The sequence below is a fragment of the Corvus kubaryi genome, unplaced genomic scaffold (genome assembly GCF_017639235.1).
Source record: "Corvus kubaryi isolate FWS band 111438036 unplaced genomic scaffold, C.kubaryi_AGA036_p1.0 split1-131, whole genome shotgun sequence".
NCBI lineage: Eukaryota > Metazoa > Chordata > Aves > Passeriformes > Corvidae > Corvus > Corvus kubaryi.
The window spans coordinates 23,616,899-23,633,204 of NW_024582073.1; the positions used below are offsets into that span (position 1 = coordinate 23,616,899).

A 16,306-nucleotide genomic window follows, 5' to 3' on the forward strand; every position below is an offset into this window, starting at 1 on the left:
GCATATTGTTGGGGCTGGTGAGAGGAAATGGAAGAAGTATAGTTCACTTGTACTTCTGGTTTATTTACTAATACATACAGATAGCTGAAGGTAACGAGCTCTTTATATCATGCCTCCTCATCAGAAGCTCCATTGAAGTAGTCAAAATTAAGTGCAATTAATCTGAGAAATGGTTGCTGGGAGAACTAGAGAGAGTGAAGTTTGGTGCTCTTGTTTCTGTGCAGTATTGTCCTCTGTTTTCTCTGTGTGTATAAAGATTGAGGGTTAAACACTGCATTTTCTATCTTAATTGGTTGGTGCCTCACTAATAAACTCTAATAAAAATCTAGAAAAATATTTTCTGTGCAAACAATATATATGCTATCCTGTGTTTTGCTTCAGGATAATGTTTTGAACATCATAAATCAGATCATGGATGAATGCATTCCACATGAACGGGCCAACCGAGACTTTTGTGTTAAGTTTCCAGAGGAAATACGCCATGACAACCTTGCAGGACAGCTTTGGTTTGGAGCAGAGGTAGGTCTGTCATACTTCTGTTGTTTGGGCTTAATAGACACTTTTTTTGCTGTATAAAGCCCCAAGTACATTTTCAGACTTTTCTGGAAGTGGTACAAAAAATTAGAGAGCATAGCAAACATCTGCAAGAACTTGCGCTGGGTGCTCAGAGAAATGGGGTTCTTTAACTGTGGTTTTCATTGGGCTAACAGCATACACTGGTATTTTCATAATTGTGTGCTGTCAGTATTCCATAGTGAAAAAACTATTGTTTTGTGGGTTAGGATCTGAGTGATATTATTGTTTTTTATGCTGATTGGCCATCTTGTGTTTTGAAGATCTTAGAAACAAATAGAAGTGTATTAGGGAGTTTTATCAGGACAAAAGTTCATCTCCAACAAATAGAAGTGCATGCTGTCACTTTATTTTAATGACTGTTATGCTATAACTCCTCCTAAATATATAACTTGGAGCTGTCATTTGTTGCACATAACTTGCTTGTTTCGTTTCTATGCTAAAAATATAATAATTCCTGTGCAGAACACTGAAGTCCACTTTTCTTCTCTTACCTGGTTTCTCTCAAAGACTTGCTTCTAGAGCAACCTGTAGGAATAAGGAATTTTTGTAGTGAATAAGCTTTCAGTATTTTAACCAAAAGAAGCTTGAAGTGTCAGAAAAATAGGGTGTTATATGCAAGATATTTATTAGTACTGATGTCTTTGGCTAAAAAAAGATAAATCACTGTGGTATCTTTAATGATAAACTCTTCAGTTTACTGGCCTGAAGGTGACTTAAGGCACCGTGAATTTGTTGAGACTTGAGAGGGGATTAGTCTGACATCCCACCACACAACAGCACATTGTGGTCTTGTTTGCAGCATTGTCTCTCCTGTATTTGAAGCAATCCTTGGGCTCCTGTTAATATACTTTTTTTTTTCCTCTACCAGCTTTTCCTTTCCTTTTCAGGTGCATGTTCTCCATGAAGAGTTCCCATCATGTTCAGTCAATATGCCTCCATATGTTCCATTTCTGAAACTTGCTTTGACAGTTGTTAATTGTAGGCTCCTCTTAGTCAGAGAAGTCTCAGATAGAATTTACAAAATTAATTTGGTATGTCAGTGCTTTGTAATCCTGTCCTCAGTCTTGTTTTATTCACTGCTGTGTTATATAAGCTAAACCTGTTTCCAAATCAAACTTCTACTGTGTAACCATCAGGCTGGAGAGACCTGTTGGTTTCAGAGAAAGTAACATATGCAGTGATGATGTAATGCAAACTCCTACTGCTGTAGACACTGTCTTCCTGGAAATTCATGTAGCAGGAAGGTTGTATGAGCTTTATGAGTACACACTTGTGTCCTTGTCAGTACAATCACTGAGTTATCAGACTGAGAAGTACCTACCAGCAGGAAACACTTACTTTATCCATACTTTCCCACAAATACTGCTTTTGCTGGTAAGAAGTAAGAACATGATCTTCTCCAAGTGTCCTCAAAACACAAATTAATGCATCAGGCTGTTGAGAAAGGATCCTTCCTGGGATTGCAGGTTCCTCATACTGAGTTGCAGATGTGGCTCCCATCCACAGGATGCCAGGGTGAGGGGAGTGACACAGCTGCAAATGGAGATTTAAAAATGGAGAGAAGCCCCTGATCTTTGAGAACAACCTTGTATATTTTCAGTTAATAGAAGTATTTCCATTAATGCAACAGGTAATGATTTCTATCAGTGCTCATTGTAAAGAATAAAGCCAGCAGTTGTTTTTAATAGCAAGATTTATAAAAAGTTTTAATGATGTGTTACAGTAAAAATCTACCGTTCATGTCTTTGTCAGCTGGTCAGAGAGAGTCCATGTGTACTGCCTGGGGCAAAGAGTCTCTTAAATAGCTGCTTTCCAGACATTGAAAGGGAAGAATCACTTGGTGACCTGATTTTTATATATAATCATGGTTTCTGTGGGAAGCAGGATACTGGCCTTACTGGATCTCTGTGTGATAGCCAGTGTGCAGTTTCACTGTAAAAGAACAGTCTCACTGTAAAGGATATCACAGTTGCAGATTTTCTGTTTGTTTTATAAGGAATGGATTTATTTTACAAAATCAAGCAGTCTAGCCCAAATCAAAACAGTCTATGGACTGTAGTTTTGCTAGATTCCCATCTCTCTTATGCAAGCAATCCATGTGTGCATAGAGGATCTATCCTACTAACGCTTATTGCCTAACTGGTGGGAGAATAGCTTTAGTTCTTCTGTCAGCCCCGTGGTTCTTGTACTTCAACCTTCCCTTGTTCTCATGTCTCCCTCACTGAGCTGCTCCCTAACCTTTTCTGTGAAAGCTTTTGACTTGTGACATACCAGTGTTAAATCTTTCACTTGTTTAATAATTTGCAGCCATCTGGGGCTAATGTACTGCCCTTGTTCAAAAGCACATATTGTTAAATAGCAAATCTTGTGCTTTGTTTTTAAGTATAAAAGTATTTTTGCTTTGGAAAAGCTAATATTTTATCTCTTCATATCTTTCATAGTGTTTGGCTGCTGGTTCAATTATTATGAATCGTGAAATTGAGAGTATGGCTATGAGGCCCTTGGCCAAGGATCTGACCCGAAGCCTGGAAGAAGTCAGAAATATCATTCGTGACCAGGCCTTAAGGGATTTGAACCTCTACACAGAAAAAATGAAAGATTCTCTCAAGCATTTTGATGTCCTTTTTGCAGAGTTTGAATTAAGGTAAAAGAGCTGAAGTAAATGTGTTGTGAGCAACGTCTTGGCCACTGCAGCTGTTGTGTAGCTTGTTGGTTTTTGGAAATTGGCTCTTTTGCTCTGTGTTCTTTGAGTGGAAAAAGTATGTAAATTTTTTATCATGGTATTTGAATTCTTAGTAATTTGTTGTATTGTTAGATTTTTCCTTCCAATGTAGCAATAATGAAACGACAACTAAATAGCTTTTTAGCAATCAACATTTGCTCTCTCCAACTAAACTATAATCTTCCATTTGCCTACTGGCATATGGCATTTGAGGGAGAATTTCCAAGACACAAAAGGAAACCATAAATCTCTTCTCTTAATGTTTTCTTTGTCAGAGAAAAGGCAACAAATATGAGATGTTTAAAAAGAAAAGAGTGATAACAAATATTCTAGAGACTGAGGTTTTGTTCTCTTGTGCTTAGTGATACAAGCAAGATGCATGCAGTGAATTTAAGAAGGCAAATTGAATTCTGATGGAGGAAGTGCTTTTACAAAAGCCATAATTAACTACAGGAATTCACTGATTTGAAAATTTGATTGAAAAATGACTTTGAGGTTTATAGCTTAAGCAAAAATAACTGCTTTTTGGGGGTGATGCTTTTTTGCCTCAGGGTCACATTGACCAATCTTACATTGTGCTTCAGAGTGTAACCAGCTACCTGCCTGTGTGTTAGATGTTTGTGGTGCTGGCCACAGACAAGATAATGGGCAAGATTATCTGTGGATCTAATATGATACAGTCATTGCTGCCCTTAGCAGAACATGTTTCTTACAATTGGCTAGTCTCTTATTATTTCTTGGGAATAATTTATAGACTGTCATGTCTCACATTACTGCTTGCTCTTCCTCAATACTGTTACTCTCTTGTATTCTTTTACTCAGGTAAGCATTTTTTTTTCTGATTAGAAAAAGCATCATTATTCTGTTACATTGAAAACACTTTAATTGAAAACATTGTCTAAAAACATGTTTTTAAGTGTGGGTTTGAGTGCAGACACCAATGACAATCAGTAACTGGTTCTTGGCAGTGTCTGTGCAGTTTTTGGCCTGTCAATACCAGCTCTCTACTTACAACATTTTTCTTTACCATTGTTTTGCAAACAACTTCTTCCCTTTCTGTGTTACTTGTATTCTACAAATGACCAATTAAGTGATGCAGAGACAGAAAACCACTGAACTTTTACCGGTGTTTCTTACCTTGTCGAATTACTGCATTTGCAAGTAATTCCACATAGAAATGAGGCCAAATTTTAACTGTCGTAAATTGTCTCATTGGGTAACTGATTTTCACTAATCTAATTTCAGGTAAAACCTTTATAGATAAAATGTTTGGTTTAAGTCAGAGGTTTTTTTTTTAAGGAAGTGCAGAGCAAACTATTCTGTCTTCAAGATGGGGCAGTAAAGATCCTTCTAGGGCCCTGTGCCACACAGTATGGAGTTCTGATAGCTAAATGTGTATAATTATATTTCTAAATTACTACTAAGTTCCAGTGCCTTAGTTCCACTGCAATAAGTAATTTGGCTGCTTTTCTTACAGGTTCTTATACAGTACAGTTTTCATAGCGAGTGCTGTTGAAATAAATACAAATTGGTACGGGAAATCTGAGATTGGTACAGGTTTCTGAGATTATTTGCCCTAGGTTTGGTTTTATTTATAATCTTACTTGTTAAAGCATGTGAAACAGTAGTACGTTATTTTATAATTTTTGTAGTTATGTGTCAGCCATGGTACCTGTGAAGTCTCCAAAAGAATACTATGTACAGCAAGAGGTGATCGTACTGTTCTGTGAAACTGTGGAGAGGTAAGTTAAGGACTAGATCTTAATTTCTGTGTCTAATTTCTGTGTGGATTGTTATAGAAGTACATTAACTATAATCTTGAAGAATTGTCATGAAACACCAGGTATTTTTTCTTTTCTAGTAAGTATCCAAGTACAAAGTTTAAAGGTATTAAGCACGCTTGCCAGGCACAAGCCTGTGCTTTTTAGTTTTCTACATTAAGAAAATACAAAACAAGAGAGTTCATAATCCAACAATAACAGTATTGTTGGTATGCCTGGTTCCAGATGTGTACATGAAGACTAAGCATTAAAATAAGCTAAATCTGTTCAAGGCATCATAATGGTATTTCATGCAAGAATACATGGGGAGATGATTCAAATCATCTGTGAACCTCCAGTGATTATCATAAAGAACTCGTAAAAGCTCTTTAAAATCTCAAAGGACTGGTCCTTGGCTCTGTATTTATGAAGGGGCGATGATGAAAGAAATCAAATAATTCAGCAATTCGTAAGTTCTTCTAGAAGGATAAGGTGCAAAGAAAAGTGTGAATTTGTAATGTACTGTGTTGAACAACTTTTTTTTCTTCCCCCTTGTGACATTAACTAGCCTGCAGGTGGGCAGTAGAGGGCAACAGCATGTGAAATACTCAGCTTAAGTGGGGTTCTGAGCAGCAGAGCAGTGTTCTTAAAAGGAAATTAGTGAATCATATTCTGTGTAGAATTATTAGACACCAGTTGACTGTAAAAGGCCCTTAAAATAACTGTTGGCTTTACTGTCATGTTTAGGAAAGCTTGTGAGGTAGGACTCTGGGTCTGGTGGGGTTGATCCTTTCATTTAGAAATGAAGGAGCATGGAGAAGAACACTGCTACAATCTGTACATGACACCAGGATCAGAGGTGTTTCAGGCATTTTGGAAGACAGGATTACAACTCAAAAAAGGTCACAAGTAGGAGGAATTAACCTGCCATCAGTCAGAGAGCTACTACACATACACGTGTTCACCTATGGCATACACATGTCCAGCAGAGGCCACAAAGATGATGAGGGGTCTGGAGCATCTCTCTTAAGAGGAGAGGCTGTGGGATCTGGGCCTGTGTAGATGAGAGAAGACTGAGGAGATCTGATCAATGCACAATAATATCTCAAAGGTGGGTGTCAAGGGGAAGGTGCCAGACTCTATTCCGTGGTGCCCAGGGACAGGACAAGGAGGAATGGGCATAAATTACAACACAAGAAGTTCACATCAACATGAGGGAGAATTTCTTTACTTTCTTTACTTTGAGTATTGTAACAGTTGCCCACAGAGGTTGTGGAGTCTCCCTCTCTGGAGACATTCCAAACCCACCTGGACACATTCCTGTGTCACCTGCTCTGGATGACCCTGTCTTGGCAGGGGGGTTGGACTGGGTGATCTCCAGAGGTCCCTTCCAACCCTGACAATTCTGTAATTCTGTATTTGCCCAGTAAGAGGGAAAAGATGGTTTCTTACTTGTAGCATTGGGTAATCTGTGGGGGCTGTAGGAAGGAAACAGGGAGTGAGGGTGGGCCACACACCAGTGTGTCCATCCACTATTGGCACCAACCAGGGCTTGCTTTGTGGTCGTGTCCCATCCACCACCAGCAGTGATGGCTGGAAAGTGCTGACAAGGAATAAGAAAAAGTTGTTTTCATTCTTTTAGGGACCAAAAGCAGGACTAATGTGCAGTTTTAAGTGCCATCTTAAGCACTGATATGAACAAGTCAGAAGAAATTTGAAATTGAAACATATGGTGAAATCTGGAAATTTTTCAATTTGAAGAAACCTGGAAAATACAGCCAAGTAAAAAATCCAAACAAAATGGGGTTTAGTTTAAAAGGGGTTTAAGACATTTGAGAAGGTATTTGAGGACAATGAAGTCTCCCCCAAATATTAAATCCTTAGACTTCAGTAAGAGTTACTGTGTAGAACTGGGCTGTTCTTGGGTGGTTTTTTTGTTAGTTAAGGGGGAGAATGACCTTGATAATTAGAGCAATTTGTATTTGAAAATGAAACCAAATACTTTTCCCTATTACTTTAAAAATGTTTCTTTTATTTGAAAAATTGTCAGCACTAGTGGTTTTCAGTATCAAGCTGAAGCTTGACATGAAACAGTAAATCAAGAAAATTTCATAAAACGGAATTGGGTTTTGAGTGACTAAAAGCTTTAAGTGTATAAAGGGATTTTTTCTTGGATTCATGTTTTTATTATACTATTTTTTCTTTAAAGCAAAGACTTAAGCAGTCAGGTATATACACATTGGTTTAGGTACGAAAACAGTGCATGAGTTAAATACTGTCGGTTTGGCTTATAACAATTTTTTCAGTTTTTTCCTTAACAAAATGTGTTCTTTGAGAGTTTGATGTCTTACCAAATAATTTCATTCTTTTGCTTAGAGCCTTAAGGCTTGGGTACCTCACTCAAGATATGATAGATGACTATGAACCAGCTTTAATGTTTACAATTCCAAGATTAGCCATTGTATGGTAAGTAATTTTTAACTACTGTCTACTCTGCCTCATTTAAAGGTTTATTGAAGATTTGAAAAGCTGTGTTTAGAATTTTGATGGACTGTCTTTCACACGAGTTTGCTTTAACGCTCTTTAAAAAGAATTAAAGAGGAGGATTGTTTTGTTCTAAATCATTACCAGTTTAATGTAGGATACCAACACAAAGAAAGATGGTAGGTCTCTAAATATAGAAGGCAGGAACAATTGATCAGGCATCCTCCAGCACATTTTAAAAACTAGGAACATCAGTCTTTGCAATGTCATACTGTTGGAAATATTTTTTGAAAGCACATATTTTGTGACACTCAAAAATAGTGTGACTTAAGGATCCAAGTCTTGAAAACGACAAGTTTTCAATTAGATTCGTGTATTTTTCTCAATGACTCTAAGTTCAGAAGGAATTACCATGGCAAACTGCATTGTAACTGTTGAGTTAGGCTTAATTCTCTTGAAGGAAAGTATTAATAATGTGTAGCTTTTGTGTAGATTTGTGTCCTGTATTGACCACTCAAGGCAACTAAATTGCAACAGTGGTTTAGCTTCATGCAGTTTTTGCAATATTGAGCAAATCAGATGCATTTTTCCTAATGAGTCTTCATGATTTAGTAAGGCAGCAGCTTCTCTGGAGTAAAGCCAGCATATTTTTAATATTTTACCATTGTGAATGTTTTAAAGTTAGCTAATATAAGTAGTATAATTGAGGGAAATAAAAAACCTCAAATCCTGAGTGTAATACACTTCTCCTCAGGAAATCCCTGTGGTCTATTGTTCCTGTTAAATAGTATATTGTCTCTAACTGTCATTCTAAAAATAATAACAGTAATAATCTGATTATTGGAAGACAACAGGAATGTGAGAACTCAGTTTGAAGCTGCTGGAAGACACAGCAAAGACGAACACATCATGACTAACTGGAAAACCAGGGGCTCTCTGGAAAATAGATCATGTCTATCCCAAATTGCAAAGAAGGATAGAGAAGAAGAGAAAAAGTTTAACTGCTCCTAATTATCCAGTGATATGAAAAGAAATCACTGTCATGTGAAGTTCCACAGAATAACTACCCCATCCAGATACAGTGTTTTCTGGAAGAAACACAAGCCTTGTAGGAAATATTAAGACACACTTTTTAGCAATTTTTAACTCTTTTTAGTGCTACAGTTATATTCAGGCTTTGCTTCAGAGCTCTTTCAAATGTTATACAGAAGCCATTTCATAATCCTTTTATTTTTTTTTTCCTGTGGTGCTCTAGCCCACTTACATTTTTTTAAAAATTTCTTCAGATAATTAAATTCTATGGAAAGCAAACTGTGCCTGATAGCCAAAGAAAGAGTGACTTGGCATCACGTAGAAGTTTGAGGAGAGTAGCCTTGAGCTTTCACCGAGCAAAGTAGTAACATTTGCTTATGCAGAACATAAGACATGAGTCAGCAATAACTGCTTCACTTTGTGGCAACCTGCTTGTTGAAGCTTGGAAAGCACAGAAAACAAAGATGAAATGATGTATCCTTGGCAACAAGAGAATTTGTCTTAAGCCACAAAAAAAAAAAAAGTGACTTGCAAAGGAAGCAACTTTTTCTCTCTCTCATCTCCTCTTCCCTGCTCCTGCCCTCAAATCCCTAATCCCCTGGTCTTTTTTTTTTTAATACTTCAGAGGAACTCATGTAGCTTGCGACATCAGGAGAGGCTTTGGTGGTCACATGGTGCTTGCTAGGGAATAACTGGTGGCCAAAGTACTTTGATAGTCTTGTTAGTTAGCTGAGGATCCCTGTTACTCTGGATGATTTGGATTCTGGATAGCTCTCTGAAGCAAAATGTAGTTTTAGTTTAAGAAAAGGAACATGCCTTTGAAATACCTTGGGTAACAGAGCACTGACACTATGGACAGGAAGGGGAAAATGGCCTTAGAAAAAGAAAACTGATGTCATCTCAAGTGTGAGAATGGGTTGCCTTTGGGAAACATACACTGTTTTTGCAGTGGGCAGAGGATTAAACAGTTTTAAGAGGAGTGGTGCCTGGTGGGAATCCACTCTCAGACACAGTATGGTATGGTACAGCAGATAGGAAGGTGAATTTTGTTTAATCCCTGACACACAAACAGGTTTGGGCAGTGGTGATTTGGTCAGGAGGAGCTGTTGAGATATCTACAGTGAAGTACATGGAGGCTTCTCAGGATTGTGAACTTACCTGTTTCCGGGGAAATTTGTACAACTGCTGAGTTGATTTAGAAGCGTGGTTTCTTCAACATGTGTTTTATGTGATTAAGAATATCTGTTTTCTTTTTTTACTATATGTCAATACCAGGTTATATTTATCCTAGAGGTAGAAAACTAGGAGCTCAGGAGTCCACTGCCTTACCTGGAAATTATTTAGACTGGAGAGAAAAAGACATCTGCAGTATCTCAAATCAGTGGAATTTCCCCAGTGGACTTGATAATAGGTTTCCTTTGGTTTCCTTTGTGGTTTTGTTTTGTTTTTTTTTTTTAATCAGTCAGCTGCAGCAATGAAATAAATGTGTGTTCTTCCCTTTATGCTTCCATTGCTTTTTCTGCTGTGTTTAAGGGGGGAACAGAGTGGAGAGAATCTTTTTCCTGTTACTTTAAATGGCATCTAATTGTAACTGTGGGTGAATAAGACAAAAATAAGATAACGAGATGTAGTTAAATGTCATTCTAATGTTTATGTACAGTTGCTTTTGTGACTATTCAGTGGTTGCTCTGTGTAATAAAGTTTTCATTTCTGTGTGTGTTCATGCATGTGTTTGAATTACAGTGGCCTTGTTGTCTACTCCGAGGGACCATTAAATTTGGACCATAAACCAGAAGATATGTCTGAACTCTTCAGACCTTTTCACACTTTGCTAAGAAAAATAAGGCAAGTAATAAAAGATAGGTGTAACTGCTTTTCCTCTGAAGTGAAAATCAGAGGCCTGAAAACTCATAAATGCTTAGAAAAGTGTTTCTGTTTGCTATGTTAACCGTAAACTGCATTTTCCTCTCATCAGCCTGATACACCCGTGAAATAACTAAATGTAGTTTTTCATTTCATGGTAGTTTCCTGAACTTTTAATCTCTGTGATAGTTTCTTTTTCTTGACTATTATTTTACAGCATTTCACATTTTCCTTGTGGTTTGATGATGCCTGAAATACTAAAGTTAGAGTTTATTTTTGGGAGATTCTGTTTCTGATTAGCATCAATGTTTCTGTTTAACTAGGCTTATTACATTTTCTTGTTATGCTTTGATGCAATACTCAGATAATTCTTAACCTAATAGAAATGACTATCAGTTTTTCATATTGTAAATTTATTTTTTTACAGGATGAATCACTTCATACTTCTTTCCATAATGCTTCAGTCTTGGTTACCATTGGAGATGTGGGCTTTGGCTCAAGTGTAAAGAGCATTAAAATATTTTTTTCTTAGCTGAGGTCTTTAGAAGACCTGTGATCTGTTACTTTGGAGAAATTAAGCTGTATTTTTAAACAATCTTTATGTTCACTCCTCAGGTATTTTATCTGGGTGTTAAAAAATTTTCTTAATCCATAAGCCCCATTATTTTCTTGGAATTCAAATTTATATACCAACTGCAACTTTTATTCCTAGAAATCTCTAGACATAATTTGGCAGGTATTTTTTTTCCCCTGTGTCCAATTTTCCGCAGTTTATCGCCTTCCCTGGATGTCATGGTGACAGCTTGATGTAAGAATAGTTTTCACATAGTTTATCCAGATTGATCTCCTCTCATCCGTTAGAGGTGAGGCATCTCCTGAGGGAGAATGTAAGCTCTGTCAGGGGTGGTTTGGGGGGGAGCTATTTCTGAAGTGAGCCTTTATAAATATCTAGACCACATCCTCTTGTGTCCCTTGAAGACTTCCTAGTGTTTTTGTCTAGAAGTCTTATTTTTACGTACATTAATGATATTCATATTGAAATCTGAGAATTAAAATTGGCAAATCAACATGTTTGGTTTGTTGGGGTTTTTTGAGTGATTATGGTTTTATAAAACACTGGGTTAAGAACAACAACATGAATTGAGAAACAAAACAATTTAGAAGGGAGGGAAAAGCTTTATTGGTACCGAAGCTTGAAAAGTGCGTGAAGTTACATTAAAATACTTTATTCCCAATATGTGGCTATTGCAGATGTTTTCACCAACATTCCACTTGCTGTCTAAAGCCAAAAGGATATTTAAAAGCTAATATGCTTCTCATCATCTGTATTTTCTGCTTTATCCTCATATGTTACAATGTGGAAAATGAAAATCAGTGAAGTCAGTGTATTGCACAGTCCATTTCAGTTACTGTGAACTTAGTTCTGGGGTTGAGAACAGATTTTGTGAAATGCTTGTTTGCTCAATAACTACGGTTTTCAGTGCAAACTTTAGAAAATAAAAAGACTTCCAGATTCAGTTTTGGAAAAGTTCTGATATACTTTAAGACTTGTATTTATTCTGTGAAGGAAAGGGAACATTAAAAAAATGTGATTTCAGTTGTCTAGGAGACAAAGTTTGCAAAGCGTTCTTAGTGAGATAACATCTATCAGAGCAAAAATTCAAGCAAGAAGTAATATGAAATTCCATGTCTGGCAGTCTCTGAATTGAACTCAAATACTGGCAAGAACTGAGCTCAAAAAGATCCTTTAGTAATATTCTTGAATGAAAAATACATTGACTGAAAATAACAATGAGATACAAATAAGTGTGCTGTTCATGTAGGATAATTGAATTACTTTTAAAAGTACCTAAGCTGTGTAGGTTTTTTTTTTCTTATCAGAGGTTTTTTTGACTCATCACGCTGCAATCCCTACTCTGTGAGAATGTTCATAGAAACCTCTGAAGAATATGGAATGAGATATTTGATCCTGGTATTTCTGCTCCCCAGCGAAGGAGGAGTGTTTTATCCTGGAGTCTTTTCTCCGCTCTCTATCACCAGTAGTTAAGGGATGAAAATAGATTCAGAAGTCTTCTGTTGAAAGAGCTGCATTTTGTATTGCAGTTGTGTGCCTGTTGTAAGAATATAGAACAACATCTTGGTGCAGAATGTGATCACATCCCAGTGAATTTCTCTGTAAAGTTCTGTAACTTTTTAGCCAACTAAATATTATAGCTCATGGAGTAACATCAAATACAGAGCTGATTGTTTTGTAGGGTTACAGGTAATTAATTTTTAAACTGTATTGTCCTAAAATATCCATAAGGTAAAGATAAGTACTGTATTTAATTACGTTGATCCACATAATTTAATTAGAACTAGCAGAGAAGATAAATATCTATTAGGTATGAAAATTTTTGGTGTCCTGGTAGCTGACAACTTTGAAAACAATAGATTGTTGAGACTCTGAGAAAAAGCAGTAAGGGTTCTTGCTTAGTTTTTGGAAAGGTTGAGCAGCAAATTATGGCTTTGAATGTTTTAATTAATATCTAAGCCAGGTGCTTGTGTTGGCTTTTATTTTGTATGTAAAACATTAGCATTGATACTTTATACATCTACAAATGCATAATTATATAGTAGTGTTACCTCTGTGCCTTTGAAGCTAAGGCATTTGAACTGTTTCTGCCAAACTACTGCAGTCAGCTTAGGAAGTATACAAATCACATCATCTGCTCTATGCATAGATATGTAACTTAGGTGCCTATGGCACTGAACCTTCTTGTGATAAAATACTACCTCTGCTGTATATGTTTCTGAGGCTGCTGTATAGAGATTTTCAAAAGTCAGCAAACTTGGAATTTTGCAGTACTCCTTAATTCTGCCGTATTTCCGAGCTCCTTGCTTTCCTGGTGCTTGTTTCTGGACCATTACAAGTGATGGCAGGGTCCCTGTGGTTTTTGGTGGTGCAGAATCAAGCAAATTGCACCTCAAGTGGTGCAGGGTGCTGAATCAGAGGATTGTACCATTTTAAGTATGCTGAAACCTTTCTGTATCATTGTCTAGAAATGAAATGCAGTATACATGCTGTCTGTGTGTTAAAGAATTGGGTGGGGGCAGCATGAAATTTGTGTTCTTTTAGAGTGTGCACAGTGATTGGGGAAAAACTGGCTAGTTTTCCAAGGTGGCTGTGTTCAAAACTTGTAACTGATTCAAAACTGGCAGTAATGGAGTGCCAGTGCTGTTTGTTACATATCTCAGTGTTGGTTTCTCAGCGTGGATGTGTCAGACAGATCTGTGGACTTTGGTGTGCAGAGCTGAGTGCAGAGGGTGTGTGTACATGCTCTGGGCTCCTACAGTGGCAGCTCCACTGAGGCAGCTGGTTTTGCTCCTTTGGAGCATGAACTGAAGCACGGGCTGGCAATAACAACAAAGCTATTCTCTGACAAGGCAGTTTAAAATTCTAGTCAGAATAAGAGCAAAGTTAGTGGAGGAGGCTTGAAGAATGTGCAGGATTAAGGTGGCCTCGTCCTCTGTTTAGCCGAACTTGTCTTTAAATTGACATCTGGCCTCATGTCTTTGAAGAACTCATTTCTGTACCCTGGATATTGGCAGTAGAGTAAAATACATTCATTTTCGCAGTAGTTTTCAGGTTTCACAGTAGGCAGAGCAAATCTCTTCTTCTGCTTGTAGCAGGCAGAGCACATCTGAAGAACTTGCTTTGTTTTTGTGCCAGTAGCTGTAACCACTGAAAGAAAAACGTTCCTTGTATTTTGAAAGCTAGATTGCCTTTCTGTGATACAATGCCAAAAAGAGTAAAAGCAGGTGAAACCTCACCATGCACTTTTTAAAATTCAGTATTTTCTGAAGCCTCTCTGAGAAGAAGGCAGTCTGCTGCTTGTCAGGGTGGATTGCAGAAACTGACTTTACCTGTGGCTTCTGAATAATGTAAGCAGAGGAAGAAATTCTTTTTGCCCATATGAGCACAATGAGTTAAAGGTTCTTCACCAAAAGGAAATGAACCACTGAAGTAGCTACAGTTTAATTAAACCTTATAATTTACTGATGACACCTGATGTTTAGTTTTTTAGTAGTGAAATGTCACATTTCTGTCCATATATTGGTTAACATTAATTTTCAGTATCTTCATAGTCATTTTACAACATGACAGGTTGGCAGTAACTCCTGTATAATCTAATATACAGTATATCTAAAAGGTAACTGTTGACCAAACATTTGTCATCTTTAAAAATGGCTGGTGAATCTAGGGAATTTTTAACCAGAGAAATGAAGATAATTACCTGAACCTCTTCTAGAATAAGCTGTATTTGTTAATAGCAATATTTCCAGTGTTTGAATTAGGAAAATGAGCATATTCCCTTTGAATTTAAAGCAGGATTATTTCGTGACCGAAATGATAGGACTGGTAGACTACCACATGTAATTCAACTGGTTATGTTACTCTTCCAAGGCTGAGTGGATCTGACTCACCTAAAAAGACAATGAGGACTGTCTGCTGATTTCACTGGTGGTGGTTGTTGTTCTTGTTATTATTATTATTATTTTTTTAATCAGGCTTTATTTACTCTCCTCAATTTATTTACTATATGTGAGGGACAAGCTTAAGCCCTTCACTGTTACATTTGTGTGCTTACTCTTGTTTCTTATGTTTTTTTAAAATGAGAACTCCCAACTGTTTTTAAAATCTCATGTTACTTTGTTTATGCTTATAAAATTCTACATCAGTATTTCTGTAAAAACTAACAAAATGAAAATTCATAATTCAAAGCCTCATGGCAGCAATTATATTATTCTATGTTTTTATTAATCCTATTGATATAGTTATTTCAAAAATAAACAATGATAATACTACTGTATTTATGTTAACCTTAAAGCTTAAGCCATTCTCTGTCTGTTTGTTTTTAAGGTGTTGTTCAAGTGCTTAATCTCTTACAGACACTGGTTAAATACAAGCTCCGAGTAATAGTAAGGTGGTATCATTACATCCTGTGTTGACAAAAGAAAGGAGTGTATAGATATTTAAAATGTTCTAGTGTGCCAAATAGCAATACTGGTTTATAGCTTACTAGGCAGGTGGGTCTAACAAAGATTGCCCATTTTCCTTTCTTACTCATTTATGACTGAAAAAAAAGTCAAACTTTGGATTTGAAGGTGCATATGGAATGATTCTGTGAAATTCTGACTTCTCTGTCACAGAGTGTGAGCAGTGAAAAGGGAGGATACAGTAGTGTAATTGTTCTTACAAGGTGGTACTTCTCGAGGCTTAGAATTTTTTTTCAGGGTCACATTACTGATATAAGCAAGATTTTTTAAGAAATAAAATGCTAATTGCGTGGAATATACATAGCCATAATTTTTTCTGACTTAAGCATGCTTATTTAAACTGTTAGCTTTTTCAAAATGCAGGTAGCTGATGGCACAAGTGTCCCGGTTTGAGACAAATTAAGGGAAACGTCTGAAATGAATGTTCTCAGATAGAAGGGAGGTTACAACCACCCCTCCCCCACCAGGTTTGGAAAGAATTTTTCCTCGGAGGAAAGTGAAAAAAGAAAAAAAAAAGTTATTTATTTAACAAACACAATGCATGCAGGCACGGGAGAAGAATAATGCTAAATAATAAAACCTCTTGCTGTGGAGAAAACCTGGGTAGATTTCAGAGTCGTTTCTGTCGCTTTCTCTTCTCAGAGCTGGGTCAGCTTGGGCCCCTCCAGGCCGAGGTATAAGGTCTCCCAGCGATGTTTTGTTGTTGTTGAACAGTCCGGAAGAGAAGAAGAAGAAACCGAAGTTCCAGGAAAACTCCTTGCTTTAGCTAATGAACAAAAAGCTAGCTAGAAAGCGGGAGATGCCACTCTCTTCCCTGCTGCAGAAGTGG

General features: G+C 37.0%; 1 protein-coding gene across 4 annotated transcripts in view; it reads left to right on the forward strand.

The window, feature by feature from the left end:
* Window positions 1–16,306, forward strand: part of ZFYVE28 (zinc finger FYVE-type containing 28) — a 151,490-nt gene that overhangs the window by 87,622 nt on the left and 47,562 nt on the right. For all 4 annotated transcript variants that reach the window (XM_042053084.1, XM_042053085.1, XM_042053086.1 and 1 more), the window contains exons 3-7: window positions 382–519; window positions 3,018–3,220; window positions 4,951–5,040; window positions 7,435–7,524; window positions 10,318–10,419. In XM_042053084.1, coding sequence (XP_041909018.1) covers window positions 382–519; window positions 3,018–3,220; window positions 4,951–5,040; window positions 7,435–7,524; window positions 10,318–10,419 — 623 coding nt within the window. The remainder of the gene's footprint in view (window positions 1–381; window positions 520–3,017; window positions 3,221–4,950; window positions 5,041–7,434; window positions 7,525–10,317; window positions 10,420–16,306) is intronic.